Consider the following 18,698-nt stretch of genomic DNA (forward strand, 5'->3'; position numbering starts at 1 on the left):
AACAGAACTATAGGATTAATAAAGGCGAAACCTTCATGATTGCACTACCAACAGAATAAAAAACATGACGTATAAGACCCTTGTAAGACCATTATTAGATTACTGTTCAACAGTCTGGGACCCCCACACTCAGACTTTGATAGACAGGCTTGAAGCTGTGCAGAACAGAGCAGCGCGATTTGTAATAAAGGTGACTACTCTAGGGACAGTAGTGTAACAAATATGAAGCGTGAGTTGGGCTGGGAACTGCTGAAACATTGACGCAGAGTACAGTGTGGGACGCATTACTAGTACCACATTCCATGAAGCACTTGCAGGTCGCCTATCCATCCACCAGTTGAGTTCGAAAAGCCCTGCGTCCAGTCCAAAGGGTTCTCCGGAAATAATCATCTACAAGTTTCATCCCAATCGTCACAAACAAAAACTCCTATATATACTCGTTCATCCCAAGAATGATCACAGACTGGAACAGTCGTACACGCTCCCATCGACAGTCACCGACATCCCAAACAAAGACTCCTTCAAAGCAGCAATCCTTCAGTACATCCAGGAGCAAAGCAACCTTAGATCCCACACTTCTCTCTCCACGCAATAAACACCAGCGGACCCCCTGTGGCCTGTCCGGTTAGCCCCTACTAAGGGGTGTTGGACAGTATCCAAGAAGAAGAAGAATGAAGTGGTATCAAATGAAAATCACAATGAACATGATGAAATGCCAGTTTAACTTTTCAAATAGCTGAGCTTGTGAGCTGACCTTTATTTAAATTAATAAAGAGGGGGCAGGTGGGGGCTCCGCGTACTCCCTCCCTGAACCCCCCCCCCCCCCCCCCCCCCCCCCCCCGGGCCCCCGCCCTAGTTACGGGCCTGCTTTCCTAGTGCTATACAATAAAATTTTGACCCAAGTCCAAACAGGATTTACTATCTTTACTGTCGTACTGATGATACAGGGCCCAGGCAGGCAGGGGTCTCGGCCTAGGGCGGGGGCGATGGCTGTAGCTGTATTTGACCGAAAGATCGGTCTGTTATCTGTCCGTCGGGGAATGTTCCGCGGAGACTGCGTCTGGCTTCACGGATCCCCTCCGTATACACAGCGTTAATGGCAAAATACAATTTAAGAGTCCTCCGGACAGACGGATCTTTCTGTCTATAGCTGTATTACCCTGTAAAGTAGGATTAGGAGTGTAGTGACGTGTAACTCATTAGATTGCATTGATTAATGATAACACTACAGGATTATGAATACGTGGGATTGTTCTCCTTAACTTATCAGTAATGATGGCACGCCAACAAACTTGTATATCCCACCTTCAACAAAAAACAAAACAAAACTTGAGACATCACATATATGAAAGATTATCATCAAAACCTCATACATGACGCGGTAACTCTGGCAGTGCTGGAGAGTAATACACTTACTGTTATTTTCGATGGCCAAATGTCAACACTCACCGCGGTACCGAACGAAGTCACAAGATTAATGAATATTCATGAATACATCGATGGTTTCTCTTTAGAAATCTTGATACATTTTACAAATAGTAGAAGGCTATTACGGTTATAATAATTCTTAAAGTAATTATAAACATGACAATATTAAATTTAATATTGTTTGTGATCAATTTTTTCAATATAAGGGCAGCATAAAATTATTACCCGGGATATGGAATGACATATATATGAACGAGGGTGTTTTGTAAAGTACAATCTCGGAAAATCCACCTTAGCAACCGGAGCAAACGGAGGAAATAAAGCAACTAATTTCTTCTTCTGAACCGATTCCCGTCAGTCAAACTAGTTTGATTTCAGTCCATCGGTAAGTTCTCATACACATATTCATCACTGTGAATAAAGAAAGCACATGCTTTCGTTACATAAACAGTTAAAATCAAACATAAGAACGTATAAAGATGTAGTCTAATTGACAAACTGTCCTCCAATGTCTTTTCAATAAGTCCCATTCCTTCATTCTCGTGTCCTGCATGCTAATCGATACGATACGCTGTTGTGGGCGCATGCATCATCGCGGTCATGTGGAGTTTGGACTGGAGAAGGCTAAGGCGAGGGAGGGTAAATTTAACACTGACACTGAGAGCATCAGTCAGTTGCTGGTAATGTGGAGGGTTGAAGCAAACAGAACTCCCATTTTCTACAAGGTAGAAATAATATGCTCTCTAGAATCTGTTAGAGTAACAACATGTAACTGTAAGTAACAAGTAGAAGTAACCACTGCATGGATACATACGCTATTGCAACGGTTTGAACCGTTCTGGTTCAACGCAACTTCGACCCAGTTCTCCCCGCTTAAAAATGGTTATTATTGTTTTTTCCAGCTTGGTTTTCAAACCAATCTGGAAAAAAAATATATACAGGATTAATCAGTCAACATTTTGACTCACCTCTTCCACTGTTTCCTCCTGTTTTCTGGTTGTTTCCTCCACTTCTTTGCAAGCGCTCTTAATCGCCGCCTTCATTTGAAAAATGACCGCACGAACGTCTATGGCATGCCAAATGCTCCATACAATCACTATATCGGTACACTTACGTTCATTGACTAAAGTACATCCGAGTAACTCAGTTGTTCGAGCGCTAAATTTAACTTCGTAATATCAGTCCGGGAAACCCGCTCATGAGGACCGCTCCCGCGTACGAGGACTGCCCCGCCTCATGAGGACCGCCCCCCCCCCCCCCTCCTCATGAGGACCGCCCCCATGCCTCATGAGGCCCGGGAGGAACGCCTCATGAGGCCCCCCTATTCACTTCTATTCATCTCACATCTGACGTATAAATTGTCGCAACTTTGCACGGTGATTTTTTGTTACACACACATGTCCACTATCCATGATGAAAAGAAGAAAAAATCCTATCTGTTTTTTTTTTCAAAAATCGAGTTTTAATCAACAGATGCAGAGCGCCCATTAAAACACGTGTGTTTTAATGGGCGCTCTGCATCGGTTGATTTAAACTCGATTTTTGAAAAAAAAAACAGATAGGATTTTTTCTTCTTTTCATCATGGATAGTGGACATGTGTGTGTAACAAAAAATCACTGTGCAAAGTTGCGACAATTTATACGTCAGATGTGAGATGAATAGAAGTGAATAGGGGGGCCTCATGAGGCGTTCCCGCAGGCCTCATGAGGCATGGGGGCGGTCCTCATGAGGCGGGGCAGTCCTCGTACGCGGGAGCGGTCCTCATGAGCGAGTTTCCCGGACTGATATTGTGAATGAGCACCCAAAATCCTAAGGCATATTGATACAGTTTTAATAAAGAAACACTTATTGTTTGAAATAGTTCCATAATAATTGGTCAAATGATTGTTTGACCAATGAATAAGCCTACCACTTGTGACGTAGTACCATATTCTGGTATAGTGGTAGGTGACCGAAGTGGTTACTGGTATGATACTTTATATCACTAAATCACAAGCCAGCAAATGCTGTTGTCACAACACACGCAAATATACAGTGTACATCATTTCACATACTGGCACTGTCTTTTACAACAGAGAGTCCCTTGTTCACCTCCAAAAGTCCGTCAATAACCCCAAATTTTGCTGGCAAAAATGCAGAATCAGTGCAGCTTTTCCGAAGCATGCAGGCATTACTGGTAAGTCCAGTTTTAACCCGTTTAGGACAAGTCCCGAGTGTACTCGGGCAAGCGTCTATGGGAAATGTGGGTTAAGAATCATTGTCACTGGAAAAGCGCTAAAAATCAAGAAATACGCTTTTCTCTTGCGAGATTTTTTGCTTATCACAAGATCAGAGTGTGATTGGTACCCACAAAAATGCACAAAAAAAAATGATTTCCATACGTGCTGATGCAGAGACTAAATGTAGGCCTACAGGGTTTGAATGCAAGTGCCGACTTTCAAGAATTCGGTCACCAACGGGTGCTGCAACGTCCCTGCTTCAACCTTGCACCAACAAGGTATGGCACGGCACGTTTTTCAGCAGCCTTGAACGCACATTGACATTGAACGCGCATATCGCCTGACCTAATTCTGATCGCGTTGACCATATTCTGGTTTGTTATCATAGCGATATATTTATGGATTTTTTGAAATTCTATGATGTATAACAAAATCAAAATTGAGGTAAAAGAAGTTTGATATATGTCACATCAACATGCATTGTTGTAGATATGATTTTGTGTACAAGTTTTATTTTAGTTTAAAGAATATTGCAAAAAAAAAAGCTTAAATGACTGTATTCAGGTAGGTTTACCCTATATCCTTCCTTTTAATACTGTATAGTATGAGCTGTTATTATCTTAAGGATTTAATTTTCTTGAATTTCGCGAATCACTGTTAGACTGCAAATTTAACAACATGCGAAAATGTCGACATGCGCTGAAATAATAGTGCACTTGCGATAGAGTTGTGTCAATTTGCAAAAACATGTTGCAAAAATTTTCATAACCTCCTCGTTTGCAAAAATAACAGCTTGTACAGTATAAAGCATTATAATCATTTTATCATGGTGTAGATTCATTTTGTACAAGTTTACTCAGTAACACAAACTAGTTGTCACTTTTTATATACAAGTACATGTACATTGTATATCATTATCATGTTTGTGTTAATTTCAGGCATCATGGACACAGAGTACCTGAGAAAACACCTTGGAGATTGTTTAACAAGAGCTCTGGCTGAAGTGGCAGAAAAGAGACCTTTAGATCCTATCGAATACATGGCACAATGGCTCTACAAATACAAGGAAAATGAACTGTATGCCAAAGAGGTGAGTTTGCCACTGCTATTATACCAGAAGAGTGAGCTGATCTTGATGGAGAAAGGTACTTCTGGTAGCTGAAGCATGGTAGTCAAAGCATTTTTGGGCGGCAAATCTTGCGTAACTCATGAGTCATACAGTATGTCTTCTGTCCACATGGCATTGAAAACTAATAGTTGTTGTTTGTATCTTCTCAAAATCATAATTTATCTTGTCCAAACTCAGTAAAATTGTCATAGAATATATATGAAACTCCTACCCTTGTAGGTCAAATTCTTTATCTATATCTTTTGGCTTTTTGTTGGTGTTGTTGTTGTTGTGTGTGGGTGTATTTAGGAGAGTCATAGTGTGCAGTGATATGTGAAAATTTTCAATATAGTAAAAGAAAAAAATCATGATAGAAAATGAGACCGATGATCTGTCTTTAGGCTATCTAGAAGAAACAGCTGAATATTCATCTACAGTATAAAGTAGCTAGTATGTGTGGATTAGACAGTGCCAGCGATCCCATATAGGCCATGATTTTCCTGTTTTTTAAAATATTTTCTATGTTTTCTTTTATCATCTGTATCCTGCAGCAAGTTGCACTTGGCATCCAACTGGAGGAGGAACGGATTGAGGCAGAGAAGGAGAAGGAACGTCAAGAAAGGATGAGACAAGAGGCAGAGAGACTAGCTGAGGAGGAGAGGTTAGCAAGAGAGGTGAGATCCCGTATCAATTGTCTAATAATCGTATCAGGGCAAATACCAGCCGAGGACAATTAACCCCCTGGCTAAATACTGGTTAGTGATAAGGTTAGAGTAAAGATTGGGGTTAGAGTTACAATGTAGGTTTAGGTGCTGCACACTGACACTGGTCCGATGGTCCCTGACCAGTAAAAATCACTGTCAGACCAGTAACTTTTTGAGGAATGGAACAGTAAAGAATTGTATTAAAATCTGGATACCACTGGTCCCTACAGACAGGACCAGTAGAAAAAACAAAATGACTAATGTGCAGCCCTGGTTTAGGGTTAGAGTCTGGGTTGGGGTTAGGATTAGGGTTAGGGTCTGGGGAAGGGTCTGGGGTAATGTCCAGGGGGTAATTGCCCAAGAACTTCTAATAATAGACAGTATATTTCTGTTATTGGATGGTGTGAAATATTACATACATACACTGTCATGTAATATTGAAGTATCTTTTAGTACACATTAGGGTTGTATATTTTGTTTTTATTCTCCTTGTATGGTCAAAGGTATTTGTTTGGCAGTACCTTTGAAAGAGTGGCATAAATGGGCTTGAAGTGGGGGTAGAAATTGAATTTATGACTAGTTTACCATGGCTTATTGGAGGCCATTTGTCTTAGATGTATGAATATACGGTAGCACACTCACAAACACGTAATATTGCTATAGATTGTATGTGTATTTGCGTGGATGTTTCTACTGTAAATCATTCCTTAAAGGTAATTGTTACACAGGAAGTGAATTAAACATTGGCAATTGGGAAATGCATGTTTCTACTGTAGATAATTCTTTAAGGTAAATGTAACACTACAAGAGATGAATCAAACATTGGCAATAAGGGAATACATGTTCACATGTATCACATGTATTAATAAACTTTGTCGGGGGGGGGGGGATGGGACTAACAGCTTAATCATTCATGCTGAGAAGATTTTCCCTTTGCCATTCTGTGTAAACGAAAGCACTGGCAAGCGTGATAAATCACACTATGAAAATACCAGTTGATAGTGTACCTCCCGCAAATCAAGCAAACAATTAACCAAAGTCCTCTTTTTAGGTACAACGTGCAGTTTACTCATGTGTGTTTTAGCATGTTTGCACATCCGATGGCACTTGTTTGAGTTCGTTTTCACAGTCGGTGCATGCACCAGGGTTCTGAAGACTTTGGATATGATATTTATGAGCTGTCTCACGGCAATGCATTATAATATGACATTGGAGAGATTTTTATACCTGGCAGATATGAATTTGATGTCATAAAATGAAATTTAAAAATCCACACATTTTAGCTTGGACCTGATTATGAGTCTGATTTTTTTTTCAACGTACACATGTAAAGTTGACATTGCCACTTTTGATGGTGGAGCAACTCTGCACCCCGTTAGTTAAAAACCTGCCTGAGCACTTCGCAACCTGCTTAGACTTACATTTGTAGTCTTATGGGGGGGGGGGGGGGGGGGGGGGGGGGGGGCGGAGGGGAGGTAAGTTCATACACATTGTATGCAGTCAGCAGATTCAGCTAATACATGTATGATCTCAGTATATTTTCAATGTAATGACGTTGGTTACATACCCATATTACAGAAGAGTATACATTATTGTATTGTAACTTTAGCAATGTACAAAAGGCAAACCAAAACAGTGGTTTATACATGCACATTATGTAGAAATTGCTGTTGTCATCAATGGTAGAGTTAGTAGTAGTTGTTCTAGTAGACCAGGAATTATTTTGATCATTATCACTTTCATCATTAGTACTATTTATCATGACCATCATGAATGTTGCTGTGACTTACTATCAATTTTCAATGATACTGATATCTTATTCATCAATAATAACATTATCATGACTTGGCTTCATTTGCATGGTAAGGCCGAGGAGAAAGCAAGAGCCGAGGCGGAGGCGGCAGAGAAGGCACAGGCCCCCAAGGATAGGAGCAACCTTCCTGGAGCACCAAACCTGGAGACAGTCATAGAAGGAGAGGAGCAGACTGAGGAGGATTCCAAGGCAGCCAAACAGGAGACACAAGAGGTCCGTTTCACACATGTGCAGACAACTCCCGATATAACGAAGTCCTCGGGACTGGCAGTTTTCTTTTGTTATATCAAAAATTTCATTAAAGCTGAACGGTAAAGTGTGGAAAGAGATATTATCGATGATAATTCTAGGACCTGAATTTCAGAATGTTGGTATGACTGTGTTTTGTTTAACAGGAGTGCACTGTACCGCCAAGGAGGTTCGAGAGATGGAGTTACAACTGACTATAATTATTCAGCTGTCAGTTTTCTATGGATGGATAAAAGAATTCCACAGGTGCATTTGTGCCTTTGATGTTCGATGCTTGAAGCCGCCATCTTTCTGAGCAATCTGAAGATTCTTTTTTAACGCTAATATAATATTGGGTATATGCTGCTCGTTTATATATCAAATGCAATGAAATTTCACCTAATGATAAAGCATATAAAACAAAAGTCAATTCCGTTCAAAAATATGTGCAAAAGTGTAAATCTGAGCTGTATTTTGTGAAAGTGTTTGAAATTTTACCCTCATGGAAAGCCGGTTTTATCACTTTTCTCCTTATTTCCCCCAAATGAAACTAATATGGTATCATCTTCAAGTATAGTTCTTTATAAATTAATATGTCAGATTAGCGTACAGACACGTACAGTCGAGTAATTGTGATATCTATTTCAGCAATATTTGAGCAATTTCTATTCGCGCACCCCCGTGCCTTTACCATTGTCTACCGCCCATAGTTTGTAAATAGGGATAGTGAAAAGTAATTACCATCACAAAGACTTATCTTCCTTGGAAAGTGGCTGGTAATTATGCAATGAGACACGAGTCAATTGTCTTCGCATCTGAGCGGCAGATCCAGTTTGACACATACTTCAAATATTTTTGAGTGGCGGCTTCGAATAAGACTGTTGTGACTCCATTTCTCGAACCTCCTTGGTACCTGCAATCATTTGACTGTGATAGTACCTTTACTTACATCCTGTGTGGTGGAGTGAAAGTGGAGTTTTGGAAAGTCCAAATGCTGTCATATTTCATCTAGAAAAACTATAAAAACCTGAAAGTAAGGTCCACCCAATCCATGAGTAAAGAGTAAGATCGTCACATCGAAGCGAGGTAATTTTTATAGTTAGATTTCACCATGCACAAGGATACACACGGGTACACAAGGATAATGCATCGAAAGATATTCTCCAAGGCAAGGAACAAAATTTGTGTCAAAATGATCACTCCAATAACAAAATGCTATTGTGCAGGTCAGGTTTTATCCTCTTCAGTTCTTCAGTGGCATGGTTAAAGGAGAAGTCCGGACGATTTTGAAAAAAATTAACCAAAATCTACATAAATAAAGGACCATAATGACTAAGTTTCATTGAAAAAGACCCTCCCAACTCGCCACAATCGATTTTTTAGCATCACTAATTTTGAATCGTAACCGTTCGATTTCTGTACGCCGGCGAGAAAGATCACGTGACAGCGTGACGTTTCCTCCTCACATTGCTTTTTGCTTGGAGCGTCAGCTGGCTCGGGGGAGCCCTGCTTGAGCAACGGTGATACGGGCCAAGCAAGCGGTAGTAGCGTACCGCTCAACAGTCTCTGACCACACAGCGGATGCACGCGGCATGATCTATTGCTTCATTAAAAAAATGCCGATGCGTCAAGTGTTAGGGTGTTGTCAATACTTCAACTTTACTAGTAAGTCTTCAAATTGAAGAAATATTTCGATTTTAAATTGATATCTATCTACGATACTACCTTTACATGATCCTGAATGCTACAACACGCAGCCCGATTACGCTGTGTGTATTGGGCTGCTGGTCGTAGTTACCGGCGCGGCGCGGCGGCGGTACCAAGCTGGCGCTGGCGTTTCTTCCTCGGTTCAAGTTACATGTATACTGTCGTATTTTATCACCGTCAGACACACTTTTCAACAGTCTCGGACAACAAAAGAGGCAATAATTCTGACATTGACAGACTGATTTCAGATTGTTCACACTCAGAAGTCGAAAAAACGATCGCGGATTGTGATAGCACTTGGCAGCAGCAGACGTAAATGTATGCCTGCACAGCCCGACAACAGCTAATGCATTGTAAGTGATGGGGTGGACACTAATAAGTACGGCAGTATTATAATACATACATATTTCAATTTAAACGAAAATGTTATAGCATTGCAACTATTTTACATTAATCTTTGAAGATTTTATATAGATATATAACGAAGATTATTTGAATAAAGGAATACAGCGTTTGGCAACAGCACTCCTAAATCGGTGTACGGTCTCCTGCAGTAGCGCCGACAAGGCACACCTATGCAGGCATGCAGATACCGCCCGCAGTCAGCAGTGCAATGGGAGATCGATGCGTAGCTGGGCTTCGCTCGCGGTGCTCTCAGCTGAGGAAACTGCGCCCGATACGTCACGCGCAATGCATCCTGGGACAGATAGTACGAAGGGCAGCTCGCGACGGATTCGAACATGAAGAATTACCTTATTTAAAAAAAAAATCATAGTAAATGTATCTGATGGTCTTTTCTCGTCGGGAAAAGGGTAATAGGCTCATGAAATATTGTTCTTTACACACGAAACGGCTGATAATCGTCCGGACTTCCCCTTTAATGTTTTAGATTAGGGTATAAAACCCACTGTTAAGTTCTCAGTTCTGAGCAGCTTCATATCATCATCTGTGTGAGCAATATTTCCCCCCCCCCCCAAAAAAAAAAAAGATGACTGTGGGATACAATTTTCTTCCCCCTCTCAAACAGGGAGCAGCAGCAGCAGCAGCAGCCGAGCCAACAGAAGGCCAGCAGCCAGCGGAGGGAGAGACCCCAATGGAAGAGGGCACAGCAGCCACAGAGGAGGCAGCTCCAGCCGCTGCCGCCGCCGCACCTGAGGCTCCCCCAGAGGGCGAACCCGCTGAACAACAAGCTGAAGGAGGCGGGGAGGAGCAGATGGCAGAATAGTGGCTGGATTCTCTTGATGGGCCACATTGCATTGATTCTTGGCTACTTGATAGCGTCCCCTGTGTCAGATGCACATCAGAGCAATCATAGACTGTTATATTCATTGTGGACACATCGTCAGAATTTTTTATTGTGAAACTTTGAACCACAAGTAGGCCGTGCTCTTGTTGTGTGTCGGCATCGAAGAGCAGAACTGTGATTAAGCAGTCATGATCATTTTGTATTCCTTTGTCATTCCAAATATTTGTATTCATTGCACTTTTATGGTGTTCTAATGAAATACCAGTACCATGAATTAGTCCTGTTATCAAAGAAATTGTATTGGTTCTATGTTGGATTCAATTCGATATGTAGCTATTATGTATGCAGGAAGTGTGACCAGAGGGGTACAAAAGATGCCTGTTGCTCAGGAGCAGATATCTTGGAACACAAATGATTTTTGAGAAGGAAAGTCAAGTAGTTATGAGCTCAATCTTTGATAAAAATAGGGGACGGAAAGTACCACTCAAAGATTCTCTTACCTAGACCCTCAACATCTGCCTCGCCAGTGAAAATTTTTCATATGAAGCAACAAAAAAAACTCTGCAGGGGATTCATTTTCCTGTGAATTGTGTTTCATTGTTTTTCTGTGTTTTAAATAAAGTATTTCAGAGGCTATCAACAAGAATTTAAATTTTGTTGTGGATCGTGTAAATTTTGTGGGTGTTAAAATTCTGAGCTATACAGAAGTATTATGCTGCACACCAACAAACAAAAAAATAGTGAATAAACATTCAACCGTAGTCACTGTGTTATCGTTTGCAAGTCAGTAGTAACAAATTCTATGCATTATTTGTCCAGTGGTATGAACTTTATGCTTTTGCATTGCTTTTGTGGATTGTTTGAGCTACTTTGAATGTATTTGCACAAGTTTATTTGACAAACATCATCAGGAGGTATATCCACATTGTATGTCTCTATCAATTATGCTTTCATGTGTACAGAGTACATGTTTGTTAAGGGGGGATTCTGGACCAGTTGAAAGTTAGTCTGAATACAAAGAGTAAAATTTTGCAAACATGCCAGTAAAAATTTGATCAAAAGCGAAATAAAGTAAGGAAGTTATACAATCCTCAAAAAGCAGATATGAACATGCAAATGAGTGAGCTGATGACATCATTGCCTGGCAATTTTCCATTTGTGTAAAAAAAGAAGAAGAAGAAAAAAAAAGGAAATTCCCTTGCTATAAAAGTGTAAAACATAATTTTATTCCTACATGAATAAATTTAGAATGATGATAAATCAGATATATTAGGATTTGACACTAGAGCATATTTGCATTTGAAGAAAAAACTTGGAAATTTCAAGATTTATGTACAAAATACCAGTGGTATACGGCAAGTTGTAAGGCAGTGATACAGTATTAACTCACTATTTCGATATTCATGTTGACTGTGCTGGAACTGCTATCATGCAAATTATTGAGTTTCGCAAATGCAAAACTTCCCTAATCTTTATCCAGACTTGATAAAATTTTCCATGTTGGGCTTGTAAAATTTGAGTCTTTCTTTTCGGACAAACTTTAAGCTCATCAGGAATTTCCCTTTAAAATGTGAGAGAAATCAGCTCATGTTCAGCTTCTCTGGTGCTTGGGATAAAATTAATGTTGTTCATTGTGCTGGATGTACAATTAGTGCAAGTCTTGGCATTATCAGAGCTGCACTGTGACCCTACCCTACGTATATTATTAGCTCTCATTTCTCCTTTGAATCAATTTGTGGCTTTCTTCAGGACATTTTATGCAATGCAAAAGTAAGAATAATTTGATGACTGGTCTCATGAAAACTAGCATAAGGACTCCCCAAATTGCAGTTCTCCACAAAGATAAGCTGCAGAGAAGTGCTGCTCTGAACTTTTAAATGCTGGTTCGTGTATTACAGTTCTAAAGATGACAGTTGTTCTTAAAGAGTAAGACTACTTTGTACTTGAGAAAATCAAGAATTGTTAAAAATCTCAGAGAAATGTAAAATTCTGGCATGTCTACATTTGTGTTCCAAGTATTGATACCCTATGTACATTTTCCATTCATGTGACTGTTAGAGATATTGTAAATAAATTTTATTGTCAAGGTGTAAAGTCAAACCGAATTCTCTCTGCTTCGTGGGACATCACTTTTAAAGTCATAAATCTGTATTCACAGCAACTCACACAAAGGCACAGTACTTGTGAAATAATGCGGTTTCTTCACCAGAAACATATCCAAACTATATTTTGGCACTGAAGTGGTCCAAGGCAAATACTTATAACACATTGCTGATATCTGTCATTTCACTTTTCCACTTAGCATTTCCGCTTTGGGAAAGAAATTTGATGACAGGAGCTGCATGAATTAGGGGAAAGAAAATCTAGTCCATGAAACATAACACCCAGAAGGTATGAAACCCGACCACAGCTGTACACAATTGTAATTGCATCCAAGAATACATGTAGGCGAGATGCAAGGTTTCAGCATTCTAATTTGTATTCTGGAAAGGGAAAAGTGTCTTCTGTATGCCTCACCATGCCGGGGCATGATTGGATACGTTTCTAACTACACAGCTACAGGTCTTGAAAGGAACTGCAGAATGGAAATAAATGTGTGTTGAATTGTGTTGATTTGTGATACCCCCCCAACACCACTTAGGAAGCCAAATGAATATCTAAATACATTCCATATAGCATATTGTATTAATTTTACTATTTTTTTTCCTTCAGATTACTTGGATACACTCAACAAAACCTTCCAACCAATATTCTGTCAATGACATCATACCTATATGTTAATCTCTGCTATTAAAAGTACTAGGTTAACATGATTAACAAGACATTAGAATGCACTTTCCCCTAGACTTAGCATAATTTTCATGTCTTGACATTACTAATGATTATCAAAAAAAGATTGTGCAGAATCATGCAAGTTATGCTTGGTCCAGGGGAAGGGGCATTCCAGTGACTTTTGTTTATCATATTAGATTCATACTCTAGCAAAGATAATGTCACTGACAGAATCTTGCTGGGAAGGGTTTTTTTTGTTGGCATATCCATCTAATCATGTCAACATGCATTTGCATTGCTTGGTCCCTTTAAAACGTCTCGCATGTGAAGAATGAAATCTCAGTCACAGCTTATTTTTTTTTAATAATGGAAAAGAACCTTTATTCATTAAAAAAAAAACACACACACATATAACCTTCTTAACAATACAAAGTACAATGTACTTTCCACATACGATGCCTGATCAAATTGATATGGAAGACAAAAATTGACTGAATCTTTTGACTATTGTCTGAGGCACACTTTTTTCCCGCATAGTTCTCTTTTTGACAGATGTGAAATGAATGTTCAAAAATCTCGCTGAATACAAGTGACTATAATGTACTGTGATGCATGCATTGAAAGAAGAAAATGATTGTACAAGCCGAAACAAAAATATCTTGTGTCAGTACAGTTTTCAGCCTACTTAAAATGTCCAACAAAAAACAAACAAAAAGCTCATGCTGTACACATTTTGGAATGGCGAAAGAGATGGATGAATCTATTTGTTACAAAATAACATTAAACCTAAAAGCACATTGCTTCCCCACTAAACAAAAGACAAACAATCTAGGACCCTTCCAAACTGAGTAGTTGTTTGTGTTTTCATACAAATCTGGGTCACTAATACTCATTACCATGATGCAAATAAGTTCTGTGCCACGATTCAAAGAGTGCATTTGAAATGAGAGTATCAAAAAAGACACGAGTTCAAGCTGAATACATCGTACAAGTCAGTGTACTGAAAGAGCTATTAAACACCCACTTGTCCTGTTCAATACCTAAAGCTATTGCATTCTGACTTGGTGTAGGAGATCTTACAAAAAAAAAAAAAAATCTTCATTTCAATTTGCCACAGTACATACCGAAAAGAAACAGATACATATAAGCACAGATAAACAATGTGCACTGTACCATAAAGAAAACATGTACAAATGTGAAACTTAGACCAACATACTTTGTGTAAAAGCCTGACACAATCTGGCAACCAAAGGAGATGGCAAACTATTGCATAATCGAGGTCATAACTGCTCTATGGTGATAGAAATTTTTATACAATTGTACTGGATTTGTTACTTTGGAATGCGGATATACTGTACTTTCTGATGCTGATCAAACATGAACTGTAAAATAAGCACAGGATGGCAGTAAAACTCGTGGACCAAGACACTGCAAAAAGTCCGGTGTTAAATAGCGAACACCGAGCTGGTGTTAAATTTTCGGTGCTCATCTATGGTGTTAAATTAACACCTCCGGGTGTCATTTCCAAATTTTGAACTGTTTTTTGAAGAGTTTCTTAGTAACTGCACTTCTTGTAGATTTTTAATTTAAACAAGACGATCAAGAAGTTTACATTAAAATACTAGATTTTTGAAAAAATGTGAAAATAAATTTACACCAAAGTAACACCAGCTGGTGTGGTCTCTTATTGAAGCTGGACGGGTGTTAAACCATTGATATCAACACCAGCAAATATCAAATCAACACCATGTGGTGTCATTTTTGAATTAACACCAGTACAGTGTCAAAATAACTCCTACAAGATTCGACAAAGGAAACTTTTCAACAAATGAGATGGACATGAACAGTCAAGACTAAGAGGAAATGATCAGTCTTCAACTTTTTTTTTTCTCCAGCTTATAGTCAAATGAAAGCCAAATTTTTCTGAAACACAAAAATCTGCTTTAAAAAACAAATCATTACTCTCTTTTCATAGCACTCTTTCACAAATGCTAAACTGACTTTGACATGAAAGGAATGAAAACTCACAGACTGATTGGTCCGCGCCTGCTCCTTGGATGACAGCCGCTTCTCACCGCTCAGGTAGTTGTTCCACATCTTGCTGGCTGCATCGCCCATTGCCGCCCTGTACACAGAAAATCAGAAGAAAAAAATGTAGTAAACCAATAGGCCTTTCACGCATATTGCAGCAGCACATAAAGCATTGATTACTTCTTGTCAAACAGCAACATATTCTGGTCAAATGCTCCTGATATTATTGTGGTCAAATGTCATTGCGTTTCATTCTCAAAAGCACACAAAAAGCGACATACTTTCAACACATTCTTTCACACACTTTCCACAAATTGCTGTCATAAAAACCACAACAGAGACAGAATTAATACTACATACAGATATCAAGAACTAAACATGAAGTAAACAAAGAGAGATGAGTACATAAGGCATACTTGTATACATTGTACATCAGATTGTTGCAATGTTAACACATTTTTCCATGGGCCTCTCAGCCCAAAGTTTGCATTTCTCAATACTGATTATGTGCAGCCATTTTTGTCAGAGACACAGAAAAAGAGGCTACAGAGGAAGTGGTGTCTGTTACCTGGCAACCTTGAGATCAACTGTGACTGTGTTTCTGGTGCCCGCTGACCTGTAGAGCAAAATATAAACAAAAACAAAAAACATGGTTGAACACCTCTGCTAACACTCCAGTCACTTTATAAGGAAGTCAAATATCAAAACAGCTACTATGATACATGTAAATAATGAGGAAACACTACAGATGTTTAAGCAGACAGACTTAACCATTAACATGAATAAAACTATTTTCATCTTTCCGAAAGGGATATATCCTAAATATTTACATCTAATACAAATGAAAAAATAAGAACTTGAACATCAATTGTTCCAAAACACAACTACACTAGATTATGCTTGTCAATCTTTTTACTAATTCATCTCAAGGGGCAGAGTAACAACAACAAAATTTGCAACAGATTAACAAATTGCCCTTCATTGATGTAAATATTTGTCAATAAGTCGTAATAAAGACAACTTAATGCAAGAATCATTAAGTTGAATAAACAAAAACTTGATTCATGTGATCGTCCCTTGGAGAAGTCACTAAAGAGAGGTGCATTCTAATTTTTAGTGCAATAGTTCTTAATCTTACTCTGGCATATTGCATGTAAGAAATCATATGATAAGCTACTCACGAGTTGGGTAGTGTCACTTTGAAGATCTCCTCAATGAGCTGTGGAGCAAAGCAAAATAAAACATCAAACAGCACTCCTTTTGATAGGAAAGCATTGGTAAAACAACTACACAAGGGTAACAAATAATGTCAGCTTTTATTGAGAGGCAAATGCACCTCAAACTAGATGTGAATGAGTGATGTAAACATGTCTACTACATAGCAAAACAAATGTTCATAGTCCAACGTACACTACCATTACTATCTCATTCAAATGCATTATTCTCCTCTATGCCTCAGTATCAAAAGGCTGACAGGAGCTTGAAAGGCTACTGTATTTACCTCGCTATTGACTCCTGACTGAAACTGTCAGTTTCTGTTTGAGGATGATTAAAAGCAGGGCTTTCGAAACTTTGGTTGACTTCTGTACTGAACGGTGACGTCTGTGCCTGCTCAACTTGTTCTTGATAATGTGTTATAAATGTGATGAAGTAAGGTTTGCCTTCAATGCAGATTTGTCTTCGACAGAAGCTGGGGGGAAAGGAGGGAGGCACGATGGGGTATATTTCGCTTGTAAATACATTCAGTGACAAGTTTCTCTTGTACAGAGGATGGAGATGAGGATGCATGCTGGGCTAGGCTACACTTGATTTGGTGGTGACATCTATGGGATAAATCGGATTTCATCCACAACAGCTGACTTGTCCGAGCATGCTCATCTCACATCTGTAAATGCATCTCTTCCGATGGAGGGATGCGGGAACCAAAGAAGAGAGCAGTGGGGGGGGGGGGGGGGGGGGGGAGTGCGCAGGAGGCGAGTGAGGATGCGGTACTTACCGACTTCTTGAAGGTGATGAGGTCTGCCCACACCCTCCTGGCCGCACTTCTGACCAGCATCTGGCCCTCCTGCACGGAGCTGCCCTGCTCATCACCAGCCGCATGGCTCTGCAGCCCTTCCCCCATGGGGTTCACGTGCCACTTGGTGTTGTGCCGCATTTCCGACAGGTTGCTAGGCAACCCTGACCCGTCACCACTGGGAGGTCACCGCGACAAAGCCAGAAAGAAGAAGATTGATGTAAATGGAGATGATGCCATTTGATGATGGTTTTATAATGATACTCAGGACACTACTGCCATGCTCAAAAACGTGATGCAAACAAGACTACATTAAGTAACATGCACTAATTGACATATATGCAAATGGGTCATATATTAAAGTACTATGAATCTCCATTCAGTTCAATTCAATTCAATTCAATTTAATTCAAGTTCAATGAATATTTGATTGAACCTTCTTCATCTTTCACCATGCAGAGTCTCCATGTCTTTAAATTGAGGCTCATTGAGAAAGCAGTTTCTTCTGCCACATCTCCTATTCAGAATTCTCTCCCTTTCACACTCAAATAATTCAAGTTCACTGATTATTTGAACAAACATACAATTGACTTGACATCTGCAACGTTTCTCTGAATGAAGGACAATACAAACGTGCAGTGTTTTTAATATCCATCCCCCATAATACTTCTGAAATTCCCTTCAGACTTTGAATGTTGGCTATATGAATGAACTGAGAGTTGGCTCTGCACATTTTTTTAAAAAGATGTTTGTCTCATAAACAGCAGCGAGCATTAGAAGAACTACACATCAACACCATAAGTGGTGGTTCCCCCCCCCCAAAAAAAAGAATAAAAATTCAGTCACACACCTGCTGCCACCTGTGAGGAAAAAGAGACAGTGGCACAGACAGCCAAAGAACTCGTGTTCATAGTTCAGGGGCTTGAAGAGAAGCGTCCTGTTCTCTGTGATGTGCCTCAGCGATTTCAGCAGCGACAGGTGATCTGGCGGGAGGGAATGACAGAATTGAAGATCTGTTGATTGCGAATTCCTTCATTCTTCTCAACCTCGCACAGAAGAAAACACAGTGCTCATGCCGGTGAAATACATAAAGCAAAGGCTATATCCTTTCAAGTTGTTCTAAAATCAGAAATCAACTTCTTTTTTCTTTTTCTTTTTAACTCTCCTTAGGATAATTAAAGTTACATGTCAGCACATGAAAGAAATAAATTCTGTGTTTGCCCTAACTTTCCTTCCACTTCATATCTTTCAGAAGTATGCTTAGGACAGATGGAGGGTGAATTCCACACAGACTTTTCCGGCAAGCCACTTTCAACTGATGTGGAGTTTATTATATCCCTAAACACTACGTAAAATACTGTGTTGTTGACGACCTCCTACAGATATCTGAATCAGCATGCAGCGCATACCTCATACAATTGTGTAAT

General features: G+C 39.5%; 2 protein-coding genes across 2 annotated transcripts in view; one reads left to right on the forward strand and one right to left on the reverse strand.

Moving 5' to 3' along the window:
• The first annotated feature begins 1,707 nt into the window (after positions 1-1,707).
• Positions 1,708-10,630, forward strand: LOC139720576 (uncharacterized). The gene is made up of 5 exons (XM_071631924.1): positions 1,708-1,813; positions 4,587-4,738; positions 5,308-5,430; positions 7,328-7,486; positions 10,236-10,630. Exons 2-5 carry the CDS (start codon positions 4,592-4,594, stop codon positions 10,431-10,433), a joined length of 627 nt encoding a protein of 208 aa, XP_071488025.1. The 5' UTR covers positions 1,708-1,813; positions 4,587-4,591; the 3' UTR covers positions 10,434-10,630.
• Positions 10,631-12,735: 2,105 nt separating this feature from the next.
• The window catches only part of LOC139720557 (WD repeat and FYVE domain-containing protein 3-like), a 98,880-nt gene continuing 92,917 nt past the window's right edge, over positions 12,736-18,698 (reverse strand). Inside the window, exons 40-45 of the mRNA XM_071631909.1 lie at positions 18,122-18,254; positions 17,254-17,449; positions 16,439-16,476; positions 15,826-15,873; positions 15,255-15,351; positions 12,736-12,792 (exon numbers count right to left, since the gene is read on the reverse strand). Coding sequence (XP_071488010.1) covers positions 12,736-12,792; positions 15,255-15,351; positions 15,826-15,873; positions 16,439-16,476; positions 17,254-17,449; positions 18,122-18,254 — 569 coding nt within the window. The remainder of the gene's footprint in view (positions 12,793-15,254; positions 15,352-15,825; positions 15,874-16,438; positions 16,477-17,253; positions 17,450-18,121; positions 18,255-18,698) is intronic.

Source organism: Diadema antillarum, unplaced genomic scaffold, assembly GCF_040938485.1.
Source record: "Diadema antillarum isolate AM-2024a unplaced genomic scaffold, OU_Dant_1.0 scf00000129, whole genome shotgun sequence".
Taxonomy (NCBI): Eukaryota; Metazoa; Echinodermata; class Echinoidea; order Diadematoida; family Diadematidae; genus Diadema; species Diadema antillarum.

What these genes read in the sequence shown, in the direction of transcription:
- LOC139720576 (XM_071631924.1), top strand. Translation starts at nt 4,592, where the DNA reads ATGGACACAGAGTACCTGAGAAAACACCTTGGAGATTGTTTAACAAGA. An exon ending in ATGAACTGTATGCCAAAGAG is followed by an intron (nt 4,739 to 5,307) that starts GTGAGTTTGCCA and finishes TGTATCCTGCAG; the next exon opens with CAAGTTGCACTTGGCATCCA. An exon ending in AGGAGAGGTTAGCAAGAGAG is followed by an intron (nt 5,431 to 7,327) that starts GTGAGATCCCGT and finishes TTGCATGGTAAG; the next exon opens with GCCGAGGAGAAAGCAAGAGC.